The sequence below is a fragment of the Oncorhynchus clarkii genome, chromosome 27 (genome assembly GCF_045791955.1).
Source record: "Oncorhynchus clarkii lewisi isolate Uvic-CL-2024 chromosome 27, UVic_Ocla_1.0, whole genome shotgun sequence".
NCBI lineage: Eukaryota > Metazoa > Chordata > Actinopteri > Salmoniformes > Salmonidae > Oncorhynchus > Oncorhynchus clarkii.
Window position 1 is genome coordinate 33,705,879 of NC_092173.1, and position 18,413 is coordinate 33,724,291.

At 47.2% G+C, this 18,413-nt stretch overlaps 1 protein-coding gene across 3 annotated transcripts in view; it reads right to left on the reverse strand.

The window, feature by feature from the left end:
• Positions 1-18,413, reverse strand: part of LOC139386419 (stromal interaction molecule 1-like) — a 44,709-nt gene that overhangs the window by 8,926 nt on the left and 17,370 nt on the right. For all 3 annotated transcript variants that reach the window (XM_071131998.1, XM_071132000.1, XM_071131999.1), the window contains 5 exons: positions 16,308-16,485; positions 3,803-3,980; positions 2,524-2,691; positions 535-635; positions 184-416 (listed from right to left, as the gene is read on the reverse strand). In XM_071131998.1, coding sequence (XP_070988099.1) covers positions 184-416; positions 535-635; positions 2,524-2,691; positions 3,803-3,980; positions 16,308-16,485 — 858 coding nt within the window. The remainder of the gene's footprint in view (positions 1-183; positions 417-534; positions 636-2,523; positions 2,692-3,802; positions 3,981-16,307; positions 16,486-18,413) is intronic.

Genomic DNA, 18,413 nt, shown 5'->3' on the forward strand with positions numbered 1-18,413 from the left:
CGAGATAATGACAATATTATTTATAATAATAATAACGTTTATAATGATAATATTTTGTGTCAGTATGCTAATTTTCATATGAGGGTTGACTTTTGGATTTCCCCAGAAGGCCCTTGGTGTATTTAGGAGGTCTTTTGCTACAGAGTCCCACAGTGGGACCGAGGGAGTCGGACCAGCCCTTACATTGCAGAGTACCGGGCGATATGATGTCCTCGTCCATGTCGTCCATGTCATCAGACATAATGAAGTGCTGGGGTGTGGCCCGGCCGCCCATGAGGCTGGGGTCAAGGTTCAGGGTGGAGGCCAGGGAGGAGAGCCCAGGGTTATTTACGATGGTGAACCCAGTCAGAATCTCAATCTGCTGCCAACGGTGCAGCCTCTCCCTCAGAGCAGCAGTCACCTCACCCAGGGCTTGTCTGGATCCGGAGGAGAGGAGGGGGCAGAGGAATACAAGCACAGATCACAATGTGAACATAGATATAGGAGATATTGGCTTTAGACCAATCCCAAAATACTCTCTGTAATTAAACTCACTTGGCTGTCAGAATTTGGTGATCCACATTGTCCAGACAGGAGCTGTGTGCCACATGGAAGGTCCCAAAGATGGTGTTTCTCTTCTTCTTGATCTTCTCTGCCTGCAGTCACAAACACGATGAAACATTACTCCCAGGTTCTGTCAACTCTGTCAAACTAAGGGTCCAGAGTTTCTCCTGCTCACATTGTCAGAGAAATCTCCTGGCCCTACTCATACGGTATATCTAGTCCCCATACTGTATACAGTGCATTCGGAAAGTATTCAAGCCCCTTCCCCTTTTCCACATTGTTACAACCGTATTCTAAATGGATTAAATCTTTTTTCTCACCTTAAGCTACACAAAATACCCCATACTGAGAAAGAGAACAGGTTTTTAGAAAATGTTGAAAATTATTAAATATATAAACAAAAATACCTTATTTTTTACATAATTATTTAGACCATTTGCTATTAGACTTTAAATTGAGCTCAGGTGCATCCTGTTTCCATTGATCATCATTGAGATGTTTCGACAACTTGATTGGGGTCCACCTGTGGTAAATTCAAATGATTGGACATGATTTGGAAAAGCACACACACCCGTCTATAAAAAGGTCCCGCATGTCAGAGCAAAAACCAAGCCATGAGGTTGAACGAAATGTCTGCAGAGCTCAGAGACAGGATTGTGTCGAAGCACAGATCTGGGGAAGGGTACCAAAACATTTCTGCAGCATTGAAGGTCCCCAAGATCACAGTGGCCTTGATCATTCTTAAATGGAAGAAGTTTGGAACCACCAAGACTGTTCCTAGAGCTGGCCATCCGGACAAACTGAGCAATCGGGGGAGAAGGGCCTTGGTCAGGAAGGTGACCAAGAACCCGATGGTCACTGACAGAGCTTTAGAGTTCCTCTGTAGAGATGGGAGAAACTTCCAGAAGGACAACCATCTCTGCAGCACACTCCACCAATCAGGCCTTTATGGTAGAGTGGCCAGACAGAAGCCACTCCTCAGTAAAAAAAGGCACATGACAGCCCATTTCACAAAAAGCACCCAAAGGACTCAGACCATGAGAAACAAGATTCTATTTTTCTGATGAACCCCAGGATTGAACTCTTTGGCCTGAATGCCAAGCGTCACATCTGGAGGAAAATTGGCACCATCCCTACGGTGAAGCATTGTGGCAGCATCATGCTGTGGAGATGTTTTTCAGCGGCAGGGACTGGGAGACTCGTTAGGATCAAGGGAAAGATGAACGGAGCAAAGTACAGAGAGAGCCTTGATGAAAACCTGCTCCAGAGCACTCAGGACCTCAGACTGGGGAGAAGGTTCACCTTCCATCAGGACAACGACACTAAGCACACAGCCAAGACAAAACACAAGTGGCTTCGGGACAAGATTCTGAATTGTCCTTGAGTGGCCCAGCTAGAGCCCAAACTTGAACATCTCTGGAGATACCTGAAAATAGCTGTGCAGCGATGCTCCTCATCCAACCTGATAGAGCTAGAGAGGATCTGCAGAGAAGAAATGGTAGAAAATCCCCAAATACAGCTGTGCCAAGCTTGTAGCGTCATACCCAAGAAGACTCAAGGCTGTAAATCCCTACCAAAGATGCTTCAAAGTAAAGGGTCTGAATATTTATGTAAATGTGATTTAATTTATTTTAATTTAATACACTTGCAAAAATGTATAAAAACCTGTTCCTGCTTTGTCATTATGGGGTATTGTGTTTAGATTGATGAGGGGGGAAAAAAACATAAATTGGTCTGAATACTTTTCGAATGCACTGCATCTAGCCCTCATGCGGTACATACAGCCCTCATGCGGTACATACAGCCCTCATGCGGTACATACAGCCCTCATGCGGTACATACAGCCCTCATGCGGTACATACAGCCCTCATGCGGTACATACAGCCCTCATGCGGTACATACAGCCCTCATGCGGTACATACAGCCCTCATGCGGTACATACAGCCCTCATGCGGTATATACAGTCCTGTGGCATCTCACCCCTTCTTTCGCCACCAGTAGCTGCTTCTCAGCGTTCTGCTTCTTGATGTTGTAGTACTGCACCTCCACCTCATGGGTGAGCTGGAGCCACTTCTGGAGGGACTCTGGTGGGGACCAGCTGCAGCGAGACTCCAGCTCCTTCTCTGCCTTCTTGAGGGCCATGCGCACCTGCACACACACAAAGTCAACATACAGCACATAACTTCTTATTGACTCAATACAACAGCGAAAGGAACACACCAAAGTCCACACTTTAAGGTCCAACACACAGGTTGAGTATTCAGAACAAATGTGTCATTCCAACACTGTGACAAGTCTCTCTGCTGTGGAGATGGGAGAGGGAAATGTGATCTCATTGGCTCCTGAAAGCTGTGTCTCCTGACAGCCTCATTAAGAGCTGTGCAAATGAGCCCAGAGCCACCCAGCCGCCCTTAGACTCAATCACTGCCAAGCCTTAATGGAGCAGCATTGGGCCAGCCAGGGGAGCAGAGGGCCTGCAAGGCCTGATCAGGGCCTGTCTGATCAGGCAGGCACAAGGGCTGACCTGGTTTGACCTCCACTGGGACAAGACCTCCAGAGAAACCCTCCAGATGAAATGAGCATTCCAAATCCTCTGAAGAACTAGGCCATGGTTTAGGGTATGGTGCAATGGGACCTGCAGTCAGGAGCTGTGAATCTAATTGTTATGTCATATGAAAGCATTCAGAGTTGGATTCAAAATATTCTCTGGCTGATTGTGTGTGAAAACGGAATAAGAATATTAACACATTTTTTGATGTTCCTGAAATTTAGCACAGTGGTTCCTTTGCAGGAAGTAGGCTAAAAAGAGGGAGCTATCTCAGGCCCTTTCTCTAGTCATATATTGAAAACTGAAATCAGATAAAGGAGTGACTATTGCTTCCTCCAGCAGACTACAGTGTTCTCAGGAGACCATAGTGATAGTAGCAGATTGATGAGAGTACACAACATGAGCCCTCTGCTCACCTGCCTTGTGTGGGCCGACTGCTGCTTCCTTTCCTGAGCTGAGTGGGAGTTATGCCTACTGATCGCATTCGGCATCTAATCCATCTAAATATATAGCTGGTTCCCTAGAATATAGACTGGTTAACAGGGTTCAGTCAGTTGGAGTGTCACTCCTCTCGGGCTTTACTCTACAGGTTTCTGTTACTGGCCTCAACCACACCTTGTCTCTCAAAAAGTATCCCACTAGACTAATTCCCCCTCATCCACCTGCATTGGTTCTCCACCCGTCCCTCTCCAAAGTGGCACAGTCCAGTACCTGGTCCAGCTCCTCCTCGGCATATTTCTGCCGACTCAGCTCGTTCTCTGTGCCCTCGCGGAGCTCCTTGAGCCGCTGGGCCTCTTGCTTGGCACAGTTAATCTCATCCCTCAGCTTCTGTTCCAGGTTCACCTTCTCCACCTCCACCGTACGGTGCTCCTCCTGGGCTATCTGCAGCCTGGGGGAGGGGGAGAGAGAGTGAGTGAGTGTGTGAGCAAGAGAGAGAAATAATCAGACAAGTAAAAGCATGAGATGTAATCTGTTCTTTTCCTGATCACATTGCCGGACCAGGAAGAATTCTAGGGTCTTGTTACAGGTGCTAGTAATCAGTGACTCAGCAATGACAGGGGCAAACAATAGAAGTGCCTGTATCTTTTTACTACTAGATGCCAGCATCCTCCAACCAGCTGTCCTCGGACCTCGATGCTCCTGGCTATAAAGACTGACCACTATAGAGCCCAAGCAAGCCAGGGATCCATCACTGGAGCGCTAGGAGTCTCTGTCGTCCTCTGATTTATATGCTAAATGTAGTTGAGATTCCCCAGGCAGACAAAGACACGGTTTGTTTTCCAGGCAGGGTCCAGTTTCAAGAGCTAGCTACAGTAGTGGAAGTACACTGTCGCCTCCAGCAGCCTGTTGCCTTGTAACTACATCAAACAGCACTAGTTTGTAGTTCACGGATTGTAAGCCTATCACAGGAATATCCACACTTCCTTGACATTTCACACACACACACACACACACACACACACACAACTGAACAGTCATTCATGAAAAACTACAAAATAACTTAAATGCATTATTCAGTGGAACTAAAGCAACGGAGATCACAGATCACACAGTCAAGAGAGAGTCTACTCACTCTGTAGACAATGCCATGCGGCTGCACCAGCCCAGCAGTTAAGTATGCTGCTGCACCAGCCCAGCAGTTAAGTATGCTGCTGCACCAGCCCAGCAGTTAAGTATGCTGCTGCACCAGCCCAGCAGTTAAGTATGCTGCTGCACCAGCCCAGCAGTTAAGTATGCTGCTGCACCAGCCCAGCAGTTAAGTATGCTGCTGCACCAGCCCAGCAGTTAAGTATGCTGCTGCACCAGCCCAGCAGTTAAGTATGCTGCTGCACCAGCCCAGCAGTTAAGTATGCTGCTGCACCAGCCCAGCAGTTAAGTATGCTGCTGCACCAGCCCAGCAGTTAAGTATGCTGCTGCACCAGCCCAGCAGTTAAGTATGCTGCTGCACCAGCCCAGCAGTTAAGTATGCTGCTGCACCAGCCCAGCAGTTAAGTATGCTGCTGCACCAGCCCAGCAGTTAAGTATGAGGCTGCACCAGCCCAGCAGTTAAGTATGCTGCTGCACCAGCCCAGCAGTTAAGTATGCTGCTGCACCAGCCCAGCAGTTAAGTATGCTGCTGCACCAGCCCAGCAGTTAAGTATGCTGCTGCACCAGCCCAGCAGTTAAGTATGCTGCTGCACCAGCCCAGCAGTTAAGTATGAGGCTGCACCAGCCCAGCAGTTAAGTATGCTGCTGCACCAGCCCAGCAGTTAAGTATGCTGCTGCACCAGCCCAGCAGTTAAGTATGCTGCTGCACCAGCCCAGCAGTTAAGTATGCTGCTGCACCAGCCCAGCAGTTAAGTATGCTGCTGCACCAGCCCAGCAGTTAAGTATGCTGCTGCACCAGCCCAGCAGTTAAGTATGCTGCTGCACCAGCCCAGCAGTTAAGTATGCTGCTGCACCAGCCCAGCAGTTAAGTATGAGGCTGCACCAGCCCAGCAGTTAAGTATGCTGCTGCACCAGCCCAGCAGTTAAGTATGCTGCTGCACCAGCCCAGCAGTTAAGTATGCTGCTGCACCAGCCCAGCAGTTAAGTATGCTGCTGCACCAGCCCAGCAGTTAAGTATGCTGCTGCACCAGCCCAGCAGTTAAGTATGCTGCTGCACCAGCCCAGCAGTTAAGTATGCTGCTGCACCAGCCCAGCAGTTAAGTATGAGGCTGCACCAGCCCAGCAGTTAAGTATGAGGCTGCACCAGCCCAGCAGTTAAGTATGTAGGTGACTGTGTGTAACGATAAAATGAGGGGCTTGCATCTTACAGTATGTAGCTGAAAACAATAGCTAACGTGTAGAGGGCAGAGGGCAGCTGTCAGTGTGCTGAATGACATCAAGGCTTGGACAGGCCAGGAATGAGAGACCCAGTTGTGACAGAGCCCAGTACTCCATAGCCTTTCTGTGTTGGGATTATGGTGCTCTTCTTCTGCCACAGTAGAATGGGAATGTACTGTATAACCATCATAAACACGTGGTCCCCAGCGCCTCAACCATTACTACATTAAGACCAACATGGAGTCCATTTGTGGGAGGGCTGGCTTTGTCATGCTGGGCTAGTACAGTGTCACGTCACACTATCTTGTGAGGTCTGTCACAAGACCACAGTTCAAACACACAGAGGGCCCACAGGGAGATCTGTAGATATTCACGTGATCCACAGGGAGACTGCTTCAGCGTGTATACAACCTAGCCTGCTGTGTTTTAAAGAGACCACATCATATATTTGAGATGATCAATATCTGATTAGAATTGGTGTACTGAAATTAACAGAATTTCAATTTATATAACCTAACCTGAATCCATGGAGTATCCGCACACGTTACAAAAACAATCAGTAAGAGTGATAACAGGTTTTACTGGGTGTGGGTTGAGAGAATGCTGTTTTACACCACCAGAGAGCAGCCTCTTCCCACCAGAGGTAGAGGTGGCAGAGCTGCAGTCAATAGTAGCCTGACGAATCACCCCGAATGTAATTATGCTGCTGTATTTCATACATTTTCTGAATCTGAATCTGCCATCCTACATTTCAAAATGAGGGGAGTGTTATGCAAAAATTCATCAGCGTAGCCTAACAAATCTAACAAGAGTATCGAAGTTGACAACATGATCATGTAGATTGGCTCTGGCCCAACCCATTAGTTTCTGGGACCAATCAGAATGGTCAGAATGTGTTGCACATTCTAGAAATTGTCAGGGAGGGAGGGAGGCAAATCCAGACTGATCATGGAGAAGAAACATCTGTTGGCCGGAATGATGGGTAGCTAGGCAACAGTGAAAGGTGATCCTGGGGTCTGAGGATGGAAAATGTGGGCAGTGGGCCCTTCCACTAATGTTCTCCACCCTGACCTCTACCATTCACTAGACACAGCTCCAGCAGCAACAACGGCAGAGCAGGCAGGCACTCCACTGAGAGAAGACCAATGCAGACACTCAGCCCCACTGCACTGCAGGGTCCAACAAAGGACTTACGTACTGTACAAGAGATCATCAAAGCCTATATGCAGGACCGGCTCAGTACCTCCAGGCTGTAACTGGGCTGATATAGATTTGCATGAATAGCATTCCTACGAGTGAGACTAGTTTTAAATCAATGTCATTTATGAGCAACTGGAAAATGAGCAGCAGCAGCAGAATGTGGAGATATATATATCTGTTTATAAAACAGGTGGGTCTAATCCTGAATGCTGATTGGTTAAAACCACATTCCATCCAGTGTCTATTCCACAAGTTACCGCAAGCTAAATCTATGATGTTAAAATGCATTTTTACTCTGTTCCATCTGACTGCGGAATCCACCGTCTCATCAGCCCAGCAAGGCAATTTATACACTTGATGTCCACTTTAAAATGCATCTAGACATTATCTCACATTTCTTTTAGACTAACATTTAGTTTTCAACAGCAGAGATTTGTATAAACCTTTGTCTGTCTCTCCGGCATTTGCAACATTGTTGTAATATTCAAATTTGATCTCCAGCTGTCCCATAGTAATGAACGTTTCGGGAGTGGGGACGAGACAGACTGGCTAGGAAACGCTGCCTGTCTAAATTATGGATCAGCTGGCATCATTATTATGGATACACTGCATTCGGAGAGTATTCAGACCACATGACAGCCAGTATTTGAGGAGTTTCTTCCATTCTTCTCTGCAGATACTCTCAAGCTCAGGTTAGATGGGGAGCGTCGCTGCACAGCTATTTTCAGGTCTCTCCAGAGATGTTTGATCGGGTTCAAGTCCAGACGCTGGCTGGGCCACTCAAGGACATTGAGACTTGTCCCGAAGCCATTCCTGCGCTGTCCTGTTGGAAGATGAACCTTCACCCCAGTCTGAGGTCCTGAGCAGGTTTTCATCAAGCATCTCTGTACTTTGCTCTGTTAAACTTTCTTACGTTCCGGAATGGTCTCCCAGTCCCTGAAAAACATCCCCCACAGCATGATGCCGCCACCACCATGCTTCACCGTAGGGGTGGTATTGGCCAGGTGATGGTTGTGTCTGGTTTCCTCCAGACGTGACGCTTGGCATTCAGGCCAAAAAGTTCAATCTTGGTTTCATCAGAACAGAGAATCTTGTTTATCATAGTCTGAGAATCTTTTAGGTGCCTTTTAGAAAACTCCAAGCAGGCTGTCATGTGCCTTTTACCGAGGAGTGGATTCTGTCAGGAAACTCTACCATAAAGGCCTGATTATTGGAGTGCTGCAGGGATGGATGTCCTACTGGAAGGTTCTCCCATCTCCACAGCAACAATGTATAAAAACCTGTTTTGCTTTGGCATTATGGGGTATTGTGTGTAGATTCATGAGGGAATACATTTATTTAATACATTTTAGAATAAGGCTGTAACATAAAATGTAGAAAAGTTGAAGGGGTCTGAATACTTTCTGAATGCGCACTAGATAAACCGTATGCACTGTATACAACGAAATGTCAATTGAAAAAAGGTAAAACAAAACTAAGTGCAGCTAGTTTACGTTCTTTCCAGCTTCAGTGTGAAGTGATTGTGTTAGCTGTGTTGGCTAGCTCCTCTGAACAACAGTGTCCTGACAAGTGAGCACACATTTCAGCGCAGACGCGCACACACACACACACACTTCAGCGCAGACGCGCACACACACACTTCAGCGCAGACGCGCACACACTTCAGCGCACACACACTTCAGCGCACACGCACTTCAGCGCACACGCACACACACTTCAGCGCAGACACACACACACACACACTTCAGCGCAGACACACACACACACACACACTTCAGCGCAGACACACACACACACACTTCAGCGCAGACACACACACACACTTCAGCGCAGACACACACACACACTTCAGCGCAGACACACACACACACACACACACTTCAGCGCAGACACACACACACACACACACACTTCAGCGCAGACACACACACACACACACACTTCAGCGCAGACACACACACACACACACACTTCAGCGCAGACACACACACACACACACACACTTCAGCGCAGACACACACACACACACACACACTTCAGCGCAGACACACACACACACACACTTCAGCGCAGACACACACACACACACTTCAGCGCAGACACACACACACACACACTTCAGCGCAGACACACACACACACACACACTTCAGCGCAGACACACACACACACACTTCAGCGCAGACACACACACACACACACTTCAGCGCAGACACACACACACACACACACACACACTTCAGCGCAGACACACACACACACACACACTTCAGCGCAGACACACACACACACACACTTCAGCGCAGACACACACACACACACACACTTCAGCGCAGACACACACACACACACACACACACACTTCAGCGCAGACACACACACACACACACACTTCAGCGCAGACACACACACACACACTTCAGCGCAGACACACACACACACACACACACTTCAGCGCAGACACACACACACACACACACACTTCAGCGCAGACACACACACACACACACACACACTTCAGCGCAGACACACACACACACACACTTCAGCGCAGACACACACACACACTTCAGCGCAGACACACACACACACACTTCAGCGCAGACACGCACACACACACACTTCAGCGCAGACACGCACACACACACACTTCAGCGCAGACACGCACACACACACACTTCAGCGCAGACACACACACACACACTTCAGCGCAGACACACACACACACACACTTCAGCGCAGACACACACACACACACTTCAGCGCAGACACACACACACACACTTCAGCGCAGACACACACACACTTCAGCGCAGACACACACACACTTCAGCGCAGACACACACACGCACTTCAGCGCAGACACACACACACTTCAGCGCAGACACACACACACTTCAGCGCAGACACACACACACACTTCAGCGCAGACACACACACACTTCAGCGCAGACACACACACACTTCAGCGCAGACACACACACACACTTCAGCGCAGACACACACACACTTCAGCGCAGACACACACACTTCAGCGCAGACACACACACTTCAGCGCAGACACACACACTTCAGCGCAGACACACACACTTCAGCGCAGACACACACACTTCAGCGCAGACACACACACTTCAGCGCAGACACACACACTTCAGCGCAGACACACACACTTCAGCGCAGACACACACACACACTGCAGCGCAGACACACACACACACTTCAGCGCAGACACACACACTTCAGCGCAGACACACACACTTCAGCGCAGACATCTGTCCACATAGGAGTGAGTAAGTGGATGTGACATGGAAAGCGTGTGAAGAGGTAACACCTGGCACCAGCTGGTGTTGTTAAAAGGCACCCAGAGTAAAAACGAGGTGAAATAGGCCTACCGCTCCACGGAGAGCCCCCTCCCTCCCTACCTACATCCGTCCCACAGCAGTTAAAACGGAAGGCTGAGGCTCGTGGCCAGGTGACTTGATCCGGCCACGGGATCTCTTGAAGGTCTGGCCAGACAGCAGCTGGCAGCAGGAAGCAGGAACGGCTAAAGACACAGAGGAGATGACCCCTCTCCCCAGCTCCCCGGGAGAGCACAGGAGACATTGCCAGCCTGTCGACCCAGTCACACTGAGTCACCCAGTCTTGCATGTTCTCTTCCTTCCCCTGCTTCCATTACAGGGCTCACATAGGAGACATGTTGGCCTGTCCACCCACTCAGTCAGTCTGTATGCTCCCATTCACTGTTACAGTAACAAGTGTTTAACAGGAGGGTACCAGGCATCTCAATGCTTTGGTTTGCTGTGGTATAACTGTAGACGAAAGTCCATAACCCCAAGTTAACAAACTACAAAACAATGCAAAAACTGCATGCACTAGTACGCATGAGATATTGCAATGCCTCTGACAAAAACAACACACACGCATACATTAGAGGTCGACCGATTAATGGGAATGGCTGATTAATTAGGGCCGAATTCAAGTTTTCATAACAATCGGAAATCTGTATTTTTGGGCACCGATTTTTTAAATATATTTTTTAATACCTTTATTTAACTAAGCAAGTCAGTTAAGAACACATTATTATTTTCAATGACGGCCTAGGAACAGTGGGTTAACTGCCTCTTTCAGGGGCAGAACCATAGATTTTCACCTTGTCAGCTCGGGAGATCCAATCTGGCTACCTTACAGTTAACTAGTCCAACGCAATAACGACCTGCCTCTCTCGTTGCACTCCACAAGGAGACTGCCTGTTACGTGAATGCAGTAAGCCAAGGTAAGTTGCTAGCTAGCATTAAACTTAAACACACTAAACATTCATTCAAACAGCACTTTCGTGCGTTTTGCCAGCAGCTCTTCGTTGTGCGTTAAGCATTGCGCGGTTTATGACTTCAAGCCTATCAACTCCGGAGATGTGCAACTGAAGTGAAATGGCTGGCAAGTTAGCGCGTGCTAATTGTCTGTGTTGCTGGTTCAAGCCCAGGGAGGAGCGAGAAGAGGGACGGAAGCTATACTGTTACACTGGCAATACTAAAGTGCCTATAAATAAGAACATCCAATAGTCAAAGGTTAATGAAATACAAATGGTATAGAGGGAAATATTCCTATAATAACTACAACCTAAAACGTCTTACCTGGGAATATTGAAGACTCATGTTAAAAGGAACCACCAGCTTTCATATGTTCTCATGTTCTGTGCAAGGAACTGAAACGTTAGCACATATTGCACTTTTACTTTCTTCAACAACACTTTGTTTTTGGATTATTTAAACCAAATTGAACATGTTTCATTATTTACTTGAGGCTAAATTGATTTTATTGATGTATTATATTAAAGTTAAAATAAGTGTTCATTCAGTATGGTTCTAATTGTCATTATTACAAATACATAAATAAATCGGCATCAGCTTTTTTGGTCCTCCAATAATCGGTATCGGTATTGAAAAATCATAATCGGTCGACCTCTGACATACATACATCCATCTAATTGGCACATCAAATTATTGTGCTTTATAAGACAGTCACTAGGTGTTTCAGAGAGTTGCAGCCTCATCTGAATGTGCCACAGCAGGGGGTGAGATAGATTTAAACACAGACAAAATGCCAGAGATGTTTTACTATCACAGTAAATGAACAGGGAGGGCATTACTAACCCCTGTTCCCAACTTACAGGATGTGATATACAACGTTTCTGTCTAGGGAGAGAGGGACGTCAAGAGGCATAACATGACTCTGTTCCAGGGCTGCTCTCAGCTCTCGCTAGCAAGGCTATGGAAGACACACAGCACGCCCATGCAGAATCAATGACCTGGTAGCAAGTACATCAGATGGCTAGGTTGGTGGATCAGTAGACCTACATCACAGGAGGTTGGCTGGTGGACAAGCTTGTGGCAATGGCTGGAGTGGAATAAGTAGAATGGCATCACACATGGTTTCCAGGTGTTTGATGCCATTCCATTAGCTCAGTTCTGGACATTATTATCAGCTGTTCTCCAGTCAGCAGCCTCCTGTGGCCTACGTCAAGTACGAGTCAGCATGATTGAGCCATAGATGAACAGGAGGATGTGAAAATAAGCCATCTCCATCCTGTCATCAGAAAGCATGTATATAGTCAGTGCTAATGGCAGAAATTACAAGGCAAGAAACTAGTGTTCTACAAAATGTTCATACTGTTTCTGTACCATACCGGGATACGGCGTTACCAGAAGTGCATACAAGAGGCACTATTTCAAATGTATATTACAAATAAGAAACAGTGACACACAAAATGATTTAGGCAACAGAGATCTTGATCCTGGAGGGGATTGAATCTCTCTGCTGTAAACAAGAAGCTTGATCTTGACAGCTAGAAAGTTAGCAAACCAAATGCATAGCTGAAGCTGGATATAATTTGACATATCTTAGATTTCTTATAGTTCTACTTAACTTCTTGTTATAACCAGTGGCGTACAACTTCTTTTTTTTTAAAGGTATTGAAAATCATGCCATCTGGATTTCTAAAATATCGTGGTTTACGGTTTATCACCCAAGCCTAGACTGCAGCATAAAGAAGGCGAGGACAGCCAGGCAGTCTGTCTGCCAGGGGAAAGCGCTTGAGCCTCCTGGCAAAGGGGAAAGAGTTTCACCTTCCTGGCTTGTCCCCATGCCCTGGAATGGAGAATGAGCCTGTTGGTCTGTATTCAACAGCCACACTACACCATGCTGCAAGACATACTTTCCGCTCCCCTGTCACGATACAGAAACACCCCACCAAAGCAGCTGTTTGGGGTACTATAATACTAGTGACCAGGACAGAAGACAGAGATAGAGGGCCACGGAAGAGGAAGGGAAGTTGAGCTATAATACTAGTGACCAGGACAGAAGCCAGAGAGAGAGGGCCACGGAAGAGGAAGGGGAGTTGAGCTATAATACTAGTGACCAGGACAGAAGACAGAGATAGAGGGCCACGGAAGAGGAAGGGAAGTTGAGCTATAATACTAGTGACCAGGACAGAAGCCAGAGAGAGAGGGCCACGGAAGAGGAAGGGGAGTTGAGCTATAATACTAGTGACCAGGACAGAAGACAGAGAGAGAGGGCCACGGAAGAGGAAGGAGAGTTGAGCTATAATACTAGTGACCAGGACAGAAGCCAGAGAGAGAGGGCCACGGAAGAGGAAGGGGAGTTGAGCTATAATACTAGTGACCAGGACAGAAGCCAGAGAGAGAGGGCCACGGAAGAGGAAGGGGAGTTGAGCTATAATACTAGTGACCAGGACAGAAGCCAGAGAGAGAGGGCCACGGAAGAGGAAGGGGAGTTGAGCTATAATACTAGTGACCAGGACAGAAGCCAGAGAGAGAGGGCCACGGAAGAGGAAGGGGAGTTGAGCTATAATACTAGTGACCAGGACAGAAGACAGAGATAGAGGGCCACGGAAGAGGAAGGGAAGTTGAGCTATAATACTAGTGACCAGGACAGAAGCCAGAGAGAGAGGGCCACAGAAGAGGAAGGGGAGTTGAGCTATAATACTAGTGACCAGGACAGAAGACAGAGAGAGAGGGCCACGGAAGAGGAAGGGGAGTTGAGCTATAATACTAGTGACCAGGACAGAAGCCAGAGAGAGAGGGCCACGGAAGAGGAAGGGGAGTTGAGCTATAATACAAGTGACCAGGACAGAAGCCAGAGAGAGAGGGCCACGGAAGAGGAAGGGGAGTTGAGCTATAATACTAGTGACCAGGACAGAAGACAGAGAGAGAGGGCCACGGAAGAGGAAGGGGAGTTGAGCTATAATACTAGTGACCAGGACAGAAGACAGAGAGAGGGCCACGGAAGAGGAAGGGGAGTTGAGCTATAATACTAGTGACCAGGACAGAAGCCAGAGAGAGAGGGCCACGGAAGAGGAAGGGGAGTTGAGCTATAATACTAGTGACCAGGGCAGAAGACAGAGAGAGAGGGCCACGGAAGAGGAAGGGGAGTTGAGCTATAATACTAGTGACCAGGAAAGAAGACAGAGAGAGAGGGCCACGGAAGAGGAAGGGGAGTTGAGCTATAATACTAGTGACCAGGACAGAAGCCAGAGAGAGAGGGCCACGGAAGAGGAAGGGGAGTTGAGCTATAAAACTAGTGACCAGGACAGAAGCCAGAGAGAGAGGGCCACGGAAGAGGAAGGGGAGTTGAGCTATAATACTAGTGACCAGGACAGAAGACAGAGAGAGAGGGCCACGGAAGAGGAAGGGGAGTTGAGCTATAATACTAGTGACCAGGACAGAAGCCAGAGAGAGAGGGCCACGGAAGAGGAAGGGGAGTTGAGCTATAATACTAGTGACCAGGACAGAAGACAGAGAGAGAGGGCCACGGAAGAGGAAGGGGAGTTGAGCTATAATACTAGTGACCAGGACAGAAGCCAGAGAGAGAGGGCCACGGAAGAGGAAGGGGAGTTGAGCTATAATACTAGTGACCAGGACAGAAGACAGAGAAAGAGGGCCACGGAAGAGGAAGGGGAGTTGAGCTATAATACTAGTGACCAGGACAGAAGCCAGAGAGAGAGGGCCACGGAAGAGGAAGGGGAGTTGAGCTATAATACTAGTGACCAGGACAGAAGACAGAGAGAGAGGGCCACGGAAGAGGAAGGGGAGTTGAGCTATAATACTAGTGACCAGGACAGAAGACAGAGAGAGAGGGCCACGGAAGAGGAAGGGGAGTTGAGCTATAATACTAGTGACCAGGACAGAAGACAGAGAGAGAGGGCCACGGAAGAGGAAGGGGAGTTGAGCTATAATACTAGTGACCAGGACAGAAGACAGAGAGAGGGCCACGGAAGAGGAAGGGGAGTTGAGCTATAATACTAGTGACCAGGACAGAAGACAGAGAGAGAGGGCCACGGAAGAGGAAGGGGAGATTAAGTAAACTTCCACTAGATCCCAAATGGGAGAAAACAAAGACTTTTTGTCTTTCTCTCTCCGAGTCAAACCACAAGCTAGCTCAGATTTCAAAAGGTGTTTCTCTCTCCGAGTCAAAGCACAAGCATATGCTAGCTCAGATTTCAAAAGGTGTTTCTCAGAGTCAAAACACAAGCATATGCTAGCTCAGATTTCAAAAGGTGTTTGCGGAATAATCATTAAGAAAAATAATTTCCATGGACAGGTGACAACAAGTTCCCCTTGTTATCAGCTGTGAGGCTTAGTTCAGAGGATGTTCATTGCTGTTCCATAGAGATCACTTCCACATCTTTTTGTCCTCGCGTAATGACTGCACTAAAAGTTTGGACCCAAGGAAGAGTAGCCGCTAAATTGGGGATCCTAATAAATACTACATCTATAGAATGAGGAACTCAACTGATGGTCTCAGAACAGTTAAACCTACACCTTTGTTTCCGTTGGATTATGGACTGGCCTTTCAACATGACAAACTTGAAAAAGCTGCTAATTCTTGACTAAATGGACACTGACTGTCCCCAAATTCCCACCACAACGTCAAGACACCACGACATCAAGTAGGAGACATTTTATTATGAGAACAGCAAACCAATGATTAATCTGCTAATGAAGCAGGCCTAATAGAGAGAGCCTAGATTAGTACCAAAAACAACATAGCATGGAACTGGCTGATACTATGAAACACCAGCAGATAAATGAGGCTCCATTAGAATTCTAGAATGACATAATTCAGTCACTACTTCTATGAGCTTACATTGGCCTACTTCCTTCTGCTACAGTGGCTGAAGTGAAAGACAAACTCACTTCTTCTGTAGATCATGCAGGCTCTGCTCAGCCCTCTGTAGTCCATCCAGGTCCGTCATCATCTTCTTCATGTGGTCCTTGGAGTAACGGTTCTGGATGTAGGCGAACCAGCAGCCTCCAATGCCGATCACTATGGACACCACCAGCATGAAGTCCTTCAGGTGGTTATGTCTATTCACTGGGGAGAGAGAAAAGTGTTTGGTTAAATGGATAATTCAGGATTTTGGCAAAGAAGCCCTTTATTTACTTCCCTTAGCATTAGCGCAATGACTGGAAGTCTATGGTGACTGTTAGCATTGGCTCGCGAAACTACCTCCAACTTCCTTCATACTGGATGCAAACAAACTCATGTAGACCATTTGATCTGACTCTGGTTAAGTAGATAAAGGTCTTCATTGCCTAAAAGTATTCCTTTAAAGAATAGCACACATTGTATGGCGGTAACTGTTTCGGATTGTCCCTTCATCCAGAGAACTCAATGGTGGTGAACTGATGATGTGAAAATGTGAAACTGAATGAATTCAAGTCATGATACTGTACTGTGGCGAGGTCTGTCCAATAGAAGTGTGTGAATGTAGTGTGTGTGTGTGTGGGGGGGGGAGGCACCAGGCCAAAAGAACCAGATAAAAGGCAGATTAACACACTATTTCAGTCTGCTAAAAGATGCTGAGGAACACGTTGAGAACACGAGGACACAAGGACATGGGAGTTTACATTTACATAAGGCAACGAATCAAACTCCCAGCCTTGACAGCCACCGTCTCACCCTTCCTATCCTCTGAGGGATTGACTCGGTCCGGGGTAGAGAGGTGTGAATGTCCTCTGTCATAATGTTGCCATCCTAAGGGATCCAGAACAGTCCCATTCCTCAGTCACCGACAGCACGCCAGCCAGGCAGGCAGCAACTAACCCTCATGTAAAAATTAGCCACAACGCCTTAGACACGATCCATCATCCTTAAAGCACAGAGAGACAAAGGATTACAATGCCCATTCTCTTAAAGCTGTGAGCCACCGTAGGGCCTGGAAAGGGATAAGATCTACGCAAACACATAGCATAACCTATTAGCAAACACAGCGCTTATTTCCTGGAGTGAAACAAAAGAGGACGTGGAGTGTCAGCTAAAGTCTGGGCCTGGCATCCCTCTCTATACAGGCTCAGAGGGCGTGCCAACTTACAAACAAGCCTTACACACTAAGCTCTCTCTGCTGGCTGTTACTGACATGGAACAAAGACCTCCCTCCGTCTCATAGAAAAACAACATCCCCCTGACAGAAGGCTCCATTTAATGTCACCGACATAGGGTAATGTGCTCATCATTAGGCAAGCAATATTTGCTTGCCCTCAGTCATGAATCAAGAGCTCTGTGTGGGCTCTTGTAGCCTTGCCTACACAATTCAGTACAAACACAGTTGGTCCTTGACAGTGGAACTTGGCCAGATAGTGGTGAATGACTAGACTGGTGTCGGGCCAAAGATACAGCAACCAGGAAAACCATACGAGGGGGAACTAGCTGGGCTATACAGTTCTAGGGCAGGCGTCCCCAATTACAGTCAGCTGTGGACATTTTTTCAAAGGATTATCGGGGGGCGGAACATAGTTATAAATAATTTGTACACTGCAAATGGACCGCAACAAACCCAAACAGATTTGGTATTTGACAAAAACAGAATCATTTTAACGTTGACTACATTGGGATATCATGACATAAGCCTCTATTTAGGCGTGGGAATACTTGGGAACAGATTTCGTAAATTAAAAATCACTTTGAGCTGATTTCCTTTTGATTTTAAAGTTATGTCCAACAAACATTTGTTTGTTTTTTGATTTACTGAGAGAAATTGGAGGCAAAATAAAAATCACTTGTGGGAAAAAATGTGTCCCGCTGTCTGCCTATATGGAAACAATGCACTAGGGCTTCCTACAGTAGCAGTACAGCAGAGCTGTGTGTCTGTGGTCTGACAGAGGAGAGATAGCAGGGTTCATAATATTATTAATGATCTAATATACACTACATGACCAAAAGTATGTGGACACCTGCTCGTCAAACATCTCATTCCAAAATCATGGGCATTAATATGGAGTTGGTCGCCACTTTTCTGTGAA